Source organism: Vicia villosa, unplaced genomic scaffold (genome assembly GCF_029867415.1).
Source record: "Vicia villosa cultivar HV-30 ecotype Madison, WI unplaced genomic scaffold, Vvil1.0 ctg.001367F_1_1, whole genome shotgun sequence".
Classification (NCBI taxonomy): domain Eukaryota; kingdom Viridiplantae; phylum Streptophyta; class Magnoliopsida; order Fabales; family Fabaceae; genus Vicia; species Vicia villosa.
Genome location: NW_026705592.1, coordinates 148,066 through 157,732, shown reverse-complemented (window position 1 = coordinate 157,732; position 9,667 = coordinate 148,066). Strand labels below are relative to the sequence as shown.

The 9,667-nt window shown below is 34.8% G+C and overlaps 2 protein-coding genes across 3 annotated transcripts; one reads left to right on the top strand and one right to left on the bottom strand.

Annotated features, from left to right (window-relative positions):
* Positions 1-1,786: 1,786 nt before the first annotated feature.
* LOC131634845 (uncharacterized) lies at positions 1,787-5,625 on the top strand. The gene is made up of 13 exons (XM_058905468.1): positions 1,787-1,936; positions 2,457-2,707; positions 2,815-2,896; positions 2,997-3,100; positions 3,199-3,325; positions 3,456-3,550; positions 3,813-3,936; positions 4,055-4,135; positions 4,267-4,365; positions 4,463-4,642; positions 4,713-4,814; positions 4,938-4,994; positions 5,137-5,625. Exons 2-13 carry the CDS (start codon positions 2,667-2,669, stop codon positions 5,428-5,430), a joined length of 1,386 nt encoding a protein of 461 aa, XP_058761451.1. The 5' UTR covers positions 1,787-1,936; positions 2,457-2,666; the 3' UTR covers positions 5,431-5,625.
* A 224-nt stretch (positions 5,626-5,849) lies between these two features.
* LOC131634846 (myb family transcription factor PHL7-like) lies at positions 5,850-9,291 on the bottom strand. Of its 2 annotated transcripts, none has more exons than XM_058905469.1 (7): positions 9,131-9,291; positions 7,471-7,689; positions 7,237-7,313; positions 7,110-7,152; positions 6,887-6,947; positions 6,609-6,678; positions 5,850-6,528 (listed from the first exon to the last, which is right to left on the bottom strand). In XM_058905469.1, the coding sequence occupies exons 2-7, from the start codon at positions 7,676-7,678 to the stop codon at positions 6,007-6,009; spliced, it is 981 nt and encodes a 326-aa protein (XP_058761452.1). In that variant the 5' UTR covers positions 7,679-7,689; positions 9,131-9,291; the 3' UTR covers positions 5,850-6,006. The 2 variants fall into 2 exon arrangements, with proteins under 2 accessions (XP_058761452.1, XP_058761453.1); XM_058905470.1 differs by lacking the exon at positions 9,131-9,291 and adding an exon at positions 8,832-9,042.
* Between the last annotated feature and the right edge of the window lie 376 nt (positions 9,292-9,667).

Sequence of the window (9,667 nt, the reverse complement as noted above, 5' to 3'; positions counted from 1 at the left end):
TTAAACTTATCGACCAGTTATACCCAACCTATGATACTCGTCTATGTCATCACATATCTCTCACATCAGTGTCCATCTCTAGAGCACCTACGAGATCAACTCACAACCAAGGTTATCTCTAACGCAAAGCTGCGAGAACATCTGTATTCTCGCAAGTGATTATCAGCTCTAAATCTATCTCTAGAGTTCAGAAACTAACAGATAATCATCCTAGATAAGGATTCAAGAAGTTTATCTCTAAAGCAACCCAAATCCCGAGCACAGAGTAAAAATCTAAGACAACAATCAACACAGATTTATAAAGCAAGTTTTATATAACGCCATGGGCGACAAATATACATGAGTTCAAAGTAAATACATACACAAAACCCAACTATAAGATAAAACACAAAGATGAAGAGAAATGAACAAAAAATATTTCGGTTTGTCAGCTCTGATTGATGAGCAATCCACCTCCAATCATCCAAATGCAAGCTCCATAGTTGTTTTCTAACCTAATCTAACCTAAAAATGATAGTTTGAGGAGTTGGGAACAAATACCCCAAAACATAACCTAAAAAATGTGATTTTTGCCCCTTTAACGAGCTGCTGTCTCAGGCAATCTCGCTTAGCGAGCTAAGTGAGTAGCAGAAAAAATCAAATTTTGTTTTCGCCATAACGTGAGAACCGTAACTCCGAATTGCGCCCGGTTCGAAGCGTTGGAAAGCTTATTCAATGCTCTATCTAATAATGACTAAATGACAACCAAATTGATGATTTTTCTCATCCTTATTTTGAGCCTATGGAAGCGCGCTTGAAGGTGGCTAAGTGAGCTTCTGCATTATTTTCATTTTATTGCTCCAAAATTGCGAAATCAAAGTCGTGCCTTCGACACTTTATTCCTCGAGGCTCCGATATGCATAAATATCTATAAAACAAAGGAAAAACTATCAAACAGTACATAAAATGAATAAAAACTCAATTATGTGAATATTTACACAAAAGTGAGGATTTTATTACAAAAATCATAAGAATAGAATCGATAAGTGCCTCAAATATATATTCAAAATAACGATATTTTGGCACTTATCAAAAGACTCGTGATAGTTTGTGGGGTCAATCAATAATCCTGCAATCTGAAGTGTTACATGCCATGCAAGAGATGCTTGTTTGACACCATATATTGCTTTCTTTAATTTGCAAAAGTGACTGAAAAATCAGCATGAATGAAACTACGTGGTTGTTGCATATAAACCTCTTCACTTAGTTAACCTTGTAGAAAAGCATTATAAACATCTAGTTGAAGCAAAGACCAATCCGAGGCGAGAGTAATGGTAAGGATAACTTTGATGGTTTAAGGTTTAAATAGAAGAGAAAATGTTTCATTGAAATTCAATCCTGTTGTTTAAGTGTATCCTTTGCCTACTAATATGGCTTTGTACCTAGATATACTTTCATCTGAGTTTCTTTTGATACGAAAGAGCCACTTGCATCTCCGGAATTTTTTTTATGTTGTTTAAATGGTTCTGTAGATGCATCGACGGAAGAATTCAACGTAAACTTTTTTAAAAAATGCTTCCGGAGATATACCTCCGAAAATAAGGGACAAAAATGAAATTTCGCCAGATATCTAAGAGTATTATAGAATGGATTGAGATTTTTTTTTTTTAACATGAATATTAATTAGAAGTCTAAAATCAACACCCAAAAAAAATGGACGTGCTATGCTGTTATAAAAATTTCTTATGAACCAAAAAACAACAACAGAAAAATAGAAAACTATAAAAACAACATTTTGTAAGGAAAACAAACACCACCTGCCTGCTTGAGGTGTTGTCTTGTGTTGTGTCTCTCCTTCTTTCCTCTCCGATTATTCCTCTTTCCTCTGTAAAATTTCAAAAGGAAACAAAAATAATTATTCTTCAGAAAATCATTTCTGGGTTTCTTCTTCATTTCGGTATATTTGCTTACCTTTCATTTCTTTCTCTTGTATTTTTATTTATCATTGTTATAATATATAAATGCTTTTCTCTTGTTTCTGAATGTGCATTGTGTTATTCATGGTATATAAAATGTGTTGTTTTGAATTTTAGATCATGTATTGTTTACACCACATTCTTGTTTTGTAAGCTTTTATAGTTTCCTATAATATTTTTGTTTTTGTTTTTTCTTATTTTCTCATTTGGAACTGTTTCATTGGATTCAGGTACCCTCTAACCCAAGTTTGAATTTTTTGTTCTTTTTTTGTTTTGGGGTTTATATGGTTTTTTCTTTTGGAATTAGCTTTTGCAAAATTTTGGGGACAATTTGATCTATGAATGCTTTTACTTTGTTGTGGTTTTTCCTTTTTCTTCTCTCTCTTTCTCACTTTTTCATATGATTACTTTGGACTATTTAGATTCTTTGATCATTGTTTCACACATTGCGCCAATTGATTCAAAAATTGATCTTCTTATGGTGTTGGTCGTTTCGTACAGGAATAGGACATTAGTAGAACTTGTGTTGGTAATGGATATGGTTGCACTTAATTGATGTAAGGTTCTTCCTATCCTGGGAGGATTTGGATTTGAGATTAGTGTGTAATTCGTTGGGAAATGGAAGATAATTGAGTGACCTTCTCAGAGACTCCGCTCTACTTGTATTCCAATCAAGCGGAGCTACTCTGAGAGAGTACATGTGCAGGCAAGATGATCGATCAATTCATCAATTTCATTATTCGGCCTCCCAGGTTAGAGACTAAATTGATGGTTTATTCTTTCATTTACATTACAGTTTATTGTGTTTGAATTTCAATCGAGTTACAGTTTCGGTGTATGTACTATGTCACATATACAGGGCTCAGTATAATCCAGATCAGTACCTATGGGAAAAGGAATTCATCCTTGCAGGAAAAAAATACCAAAGGAAGGATTTGGAGGCAAGTATGGACATGTTTTGTTTGATGCTACAATTCCGATTGATCGTTTTTTAAAGTTACTTAACGGTTACAACTTATTAGTTTCATTAAAACCTTGCAGCTCAAGAATGCCAGAGGATTTACTTTGCAGTGTAGTCATTACCTCCCTTTTTCTGTCCCGGAAGATATTTCTCTTCCTTGTGTTGTATATTGCCATGGAAATAGGTATTCTGTTTTTTGTGCACACTGCTATTGCTTCTCTTAAGAGTCTCTATTCTTCTCTTATTGATGTTTCATGTTTGTATATACGTTCAATTATGCAGTGGATGTAGAGCAGATGCCAATGAAGCTGCGGTGATTCTTCTTCCATCAAATATTACTGTTTTTACGCTTGACTTCTCGGGATCAGGCTTATCTGATGGTGACCATGTTAGCCTTGGTTGGCATGAAGTAAGTTTCCTCTTCAGTTTCACATATTACATCTTTCATGAACGGACGATTTAACTTTTCGGGTTTTTTTTTTTGTTTCATGTTTAAGAAACTAGTAAACTCTTTTTGTTTTTCTCTTTTTATATCACAGAAAGAAGACCTCAAGATGGTAGTGTCGTATTTAAGAGAGAACAAACAAGTATCTCGTATAGGTCTTTGGGGACGATCGATGGGTGCTGTCACTTGGTATACATCTTCTAACAACTTGTTTGATTTTAGTAAAAATTTATATTCTATATATTTATATATTCTAAATCGTACACAAAAGAGAAGAAAAGAGAGAAAAGAAACTGACATACAGGAGCATACATATACACTTGTATAGATAGAATGTAAAAGTTTATATGGCTCCAAAGAGGTTTCAAAACCTAAGATTTAAATGCTGAGCCATTCGTATGCGAGATTCTCACGTGTAAGTGACTTCTCATTTTGCTTTGGTATGATATAGCCTTCTTTATGGAGCTGAAGACCCTTCTATTGCTGGAATGGTGTTGGATAGCGCCTTTTCAAACTTATACGGCTTGATGATGGAGCTTGTTGATGTCTATAAAATTCGACTTCCAAAGTTCACTGTAATAATCTCTCCCTCCCCCTCTCTCCCTCCCCACGTCTATCTGAATCTATATGCAGAAGTGATTCTTTAGTTTGGTTAAAAACTCGGATAATTTGTTGTGTTTGGTTCATTGTTAGCTTAAAATGGTTGTACAATACATGCGGCGGGTTATTGAGAAGAAAGCAAAGTTTGATATCATGGACCTTAACTGTTTGCAGGTATGGATAAAATTATGATTAGAAAGTACCATACTCGTTGTGGTAACATTTATTTTCTGGCTATACAAATTGTTGAGTAGAGTTATTTCCTTTCCATGACTTTTTTGAAGTAATTAACTAAAAGCTTACAGGCAGCACCGAAGACATTCATTCCTGTTTTATTTGGACATGCTAACGACGACGATTTCGTTCATCCTCACCATTCTGATCTCATTTCCGAATCCTATGCGGTAATATTTCAAATATTTGACCTATTGTTTATCAAGCAATTTGCAGTTATGCACTCTCTTCAGATAAACAAAATGTCTTTGGCCTCTAATTTTGTAGGGAGATAAAAATACCATAAGATTTGAGGGTGATCACAACTCTACTCGACCACAGATCTTCTACGATTCAGTTTGTATTTTTTTCTATAATGTCCTCCGCCCTCCTCACATTCCTAAAGCTCGTAGATTTGAGACATACTACAGTATGAGGGATTCAAGAGTCGGTTCTGCTGTAGATGAGGTAATTCGGCTTTTATCAGGCGAGTTTTAGTTGAATAATAGACACTAACTTGTTCTTGGTATCTTTCTAGGACGTATTATATGATATAGTCTCTAATTTACGGTCTTCAAGTCTTGATGATGCCGCTTCATCATCTGCTTCTACAACCATTTTAAATTCGATTCTATCCCCGGTAAGTGAAGTTCTTTTAAGGAATTGCTTCAATCACGGTTAGAATAAGACAGCTCTTCAATGAGTCCGTATTATTTTCTTCCAAAAGCTTTTTTGTTTAATTCGCGAATTGCTTGTAATGCAGGAGTGTGAGATTAGAGAAGAAACAACTCATGGCTGTGGTGAACCAGTAGATTCAAAGGTGATTTTATTAAGTACCATCTCTGAAAAGCTGTTTGTTATCCGCGTGCCGATTTTGTGTGCTAATTGTTTGTTATCAACCTCATTAGTGGTTTAAACATATTGATCTGTAAGTCCTGAAAATACTTTTGATGATTCTGCAGGATGAGCCAATTTCTCCATTTGAAGATTATTTCTCATATTGTGGCTCAACAAAAGAAAGCTTGGGTGGTGATAATGATTCAGAGGTATTTGCAACACCTTTGGGAAGTATGAGAGAGACATTGGAAGAACAAAAAGAAGATGAAAAGAATCAAAAGAAGAAGAAGAAAAAGAAAGCCGAAACAGTAGGAAAGAAACCGAAACCAGACAGGCTTGAGAAGTTGGAGTCCTTTAGTCGACGCCTGCGGCTCTGCATTTTGAGGGGATCTTCCCATCGAAGAAATAAATCCTCTTGATTGCTGTTGCGAGATCTTCATCTAACATTACCGTTTTCATAACATCGATGTAATGATACAGAACATTTTTAAGGCAATCCATGAAATTCAACTTGTATATGTAGCTTGATTCTGTCAAAAAGGAAAAACTTGTATGTAGCATGATTCTTTTCTAGGAAAATATTCTACATGATTTTATGTGCAAATTATTGATTAGTCTTTCTGGCTCGTTTTGTGTTTCTAATGCAGCCTCCAACCCTCCATTAATTTATTTGCTATCAGCTATCCAATATAAGTTAATCCACTATAAATTAACTAATCAATTATCTACATTCTTTTTACCAAACATAGCCTTAATTTTCAAGAAAGTATAGTATTGAAAATGAGTATTTTGAAAGTATAGCATATGATAACCTTTCTATTAACCCAATTCAAATCAATTCTCTAAAATAATCAAATTAAAGGCTGTGTATTTAGTCAAGAATTCAACTGAACTAAAATTTGAAAATCTATGAAGAACAAGTTCCTCCATCAACTAAGAGTAATACATATAACACAAACTAAGATACTGCATATCCTGCAGATTACACCTCCAAATCACATATTCCGGCCACCAAGCTTGTCCAACTCCTCGCCACTTCTAGTAGGCATACCTAAGGCAGAATCAAAGTGATCTCGGCTAAGGAAAACAGTGGTTGGTTGCTGATATGACGGCAAGCTTGACTCTAGTATCTGATGTGGAAGCATCATGTCTGGATTTGAATACTCTCCTTCCACACTTACTCGTTGCTTTTTAGTTGATCTCTCGCCGTTAGGACTGTCAGCAGGAGAACCGACTTGGCAACCGGAATCCGGAGTCATCGGTTCATGGTGAGATGAAAAAGATTCGACTGAAAGACTCTTTGCTGGTGCATGATCTTTAGCAGCTTTTTCTGGGTCGGGGGTTGCCGGTTCAGTCTTATTGTCTAGTTCTTGTTGGCACATATCTCCTGGAGTTGGTGCTGCAATACCAGAGCCCGGTGCTTCTGAAAGAACCCCGCTGAGTCGCTGTTGCTCTTCGATTATCTTTTTCAAATATTTCCCCTGAGCTTCTATCCTTAACTGTAACTGTCTCTGCACCTGTTTCACGATGAATAAAACAACAGTTACAACCTTGACATAATACATAGTTGACGGATCAGTTCGACAAGGAGGTATACCTCTAATTGTTCGTGTAGACGCTTCTGCACCTCCATTTGAAGCTTTAGTGCTTCATTAATTTGCATTCCCCTTAAGACATTTAACATTAGTTATTTATTTATACCGCCAAGAACTCATCAAAACAAATCAAGATCCTTTGATACAAAAAGTTATAGATTTTTTCCCGCTAACAGGTTTTGAGGCATTGAATGCCTAACAAAAACAGAAACTTTTATTATCAATAAGCTTCCTTGTATAATTATGATAACCCAAAAGCAAAAAAGGAAGCTATACTCACGATGAACCATCTAGATTGGAAAGCATATCCCCCGTTTCTTTCTTGTCGGTTTTTTTCCCTTCTATTGACAGTTAAGAGTTATCAGCGAATTTAACGGTGAAATCAAAGTAAAAAGGAAGTTTAATACATTAAATGGACTGAGAACAACAAATCAGTAAGGCCAAGTATTATTATATATATGAACATATGAAAGTGTAAAACAATGGAAATCAGATTGACGTACCATCGGATGAGGATTCAGGTAAGTATTTTGCTAGTCGGTATTTCTGTATGCAACAAAAAAGTAGAATGAACACTAAGAAAATGAGAATAATGGAAATCAAGTTAAGAGGCGCTAAAGTGCACATTACCTGCAAATGGCTCTTAACATGGTAAATGGTTAAGCCTTGTACACCCATAACTCTGAGAACACCTTTGGGTGTGGCACCTAGGGAAAAGAAAATTTAGAGATTTAGAAAACTCTTACGATAAGGAAAGTTAAAGCTTGATAAATTCTTCGTCCAAATTAGGATATCGAGTCAACAAATGTAACCAATTCTACACGATACATTTTCAGCTAACCAAAAAGGGGTATATATACTCACGATCGGGCCCACCAAGTTGAGCCACAGCATCAACAAATCGTTCATGTAGCTCATGTGTCCAGCGCAAACGTTGTTTTGAGTTGTTGGCAAGACTGTTTCCTCCACTACCAGGATCCATTCCGCTCCTACCACAATCTATGTTTTGATCATGAACTAATGAATTGCTTCCAATTAAACTCGAATTAGGAACATTCTTTGGATGATACATTGGTCATTTATCTGACAGCGCATAAAAAAATGAACAGAAATTTAATAGTATGAAAATTAATACAAGCATCTCTAACGTAATTGCATATCGTATTTGGATATCAACATGATCTGATTTCAATTCTTAATCAGAATCAGCTCAGCTCTCATTAATTTTCCTGAAAACCAATGGTTCATTTGGTCGCAATTTAATAGATTAACACACCAATGACTTTCCGCAAACAGCAATATCCAGCATTCATAGTTTTCTTGCAAACTAGTACTAGTGAACCCGTGCTTGCAAAACCACGGTGTCGAGTAAAATGTATATGGAGGTAAAACCAACTTTAATATTGGTAAATAGAATAGAAGTCTTCTCTATCTAAAGCATCTTTCTTTCTTCCTTCATTTCTTTCATAAGGTGAGTCTCTAGAAAAAAGTCAAGCCTCGTGAAATAGACACACTAATGCCATGTCTAAGAAACTTAAACTCGATCAATTTAGAACTAGGTAAAACTTCTCATATTTTCATTTGGCGAAAGTAAAATATATTCGCATGCGTAAGATGGAGCGGCAAAAAGTTTGAACTGAATTCAATATCTAGACACAAGACAATGAACAAGGTAGCACCATCTAAGATTTTGGACTCAAGTAGCAAAATATCTATAAAGCTCCCTTCAAATATCATCTAATTACAGCTATATAATTAAATTACCATTAGTCTTGACAATATTCTTTCTCTAACACAGACAACCCTCAGCCCCCAAACCCTAAAAAATGGAGTTGAAATTAGAAATTGATTTTTGTTTTTTTTTTTTTAAATGTCATTTTTTCTTATCCATTAATAAAGTTTATCCAGACATAGAAGGCAAACAGATAACAAACTGCGCATGCGTCTCTACGATACCATGTATAATATAGGTAAAATTAAATTATCAATTATCTAGCTAACATGAGTGAACTAGAAAACAGAGTTAAAGTTGACAACTTTTCACCACATTAATAAGTTAATAAGTCTAAATATCAGGTAATTTGTCACACCCTAAAATTTATTTTATATATTCAAAAAATGCAATACTATTACTAACAGCAATTGGTATTCAAGACCCACAACAGAAAGAAAGGGGGAAAAACCAGTAAAACCTCCACAATAGCACAAAGAGGTGAAAAGTTTACATCTTTGACACCAACTCTGAAGAATTCCCAATTTCTCATGACCAAGCATAGAACTTCACAAAAGAAAAGGGCAACATAAAAATTGAAGTGAAAGCTTAAAAAAACAAACTTGAGACTGAAGCTGAGACATTAGCATCATAGAGGTGAAGGTCAAAGTAAAGATGTCAAAAGGGTCACCAAAAATTCAAAAATTACAAAGAATCACAAGCTAGAGAGAGAGAGAGAGAGGGGGGGGGGGGGGGGGGGGGGGGGGGGGGGGGGGGGAGAGAGAATAAACTATAAAGAGAATGATGACATACCCAGATGAGAAGAGATGAGATCTAGGAAATCCAAGGAAGCATACAAAATTTCGCCCCCTTCAATTTCGGAGGTGTGTAGTGTATTGTGCGTCTTCTCTCTCTTCCTGTACAGTGAGATATGAGTATGATACCCTCCAATAAAATTTCTCTTTTTTATTTTCTGGGGTTGCTATTGTTATTATCATCAAACAAATGGACAAAAATAGTCACTTATAAATTCTTTTTATTGGAGCAAAATTTATAAAATTGTTTTTTTTTTTAATTTTTATAAAAATCAATTAAATTATATTTTATATATATATATATATATATAAATATAATTAAATATATATATATATATATATATATATATATAAATATAATTAAATAAATATTTTTATTAGGGAAGCAGGTTGAAGGTTGAAAAGTTATTACTTGTACGCGTTTTTTTGGGTTAAATATTAGTTCATCATACCCTTTCGAATACATTTTTCTTTAACTAATTCAATGTTTGTGATACCTTTATTTTAAAAGTCATTTGACCAATCAAACCATATT

Bases quoted from the DNA above. Each gene is read 5' to 3' on its own strand.
- LOC131634845 (XM_058905468.1), top strand. From the start codon at position 2,667: ATGATCGATCAATTCATCAATTTCATTATTCGGCCTCCCAG. The intron at 4,136-4,266 runs GTATGGATAAAA...AAAAGCTTACAG, and splicing joins TGGACCTTAACTGTTTGCAG to GCAGCACCGAAGACATTCAT. The intron at 4,643-4,712 runs GTAATTCGGCTT...GTATCTTTCTAG, and splicing joins TCGGTTCTGCTGTAGATGAG to GACGTATTATATGATATAGT.
- LOC131634846 (XM_058905469.1), bottom strand. From the start codon at position 7,678: ATGTATCATCCAAAGAATGTTCCTAATTCGAGTTTAATTGGAAGCAAT. The intron at 7,314-7,470 runs GTGAGTATATAT...TCTTTTCCCTAG, and splicing joins TCAACTTGGTGGGCCCGATC to GTGCCACACCCAAAGGTGTT. The intron at 6,948-7,109 runs GTACGTCAATCT...AACTGTCAATAG, and splicing joins ACCTGAATCCTCATCCGATG to AAGGGAAAAAAACCGACAAG.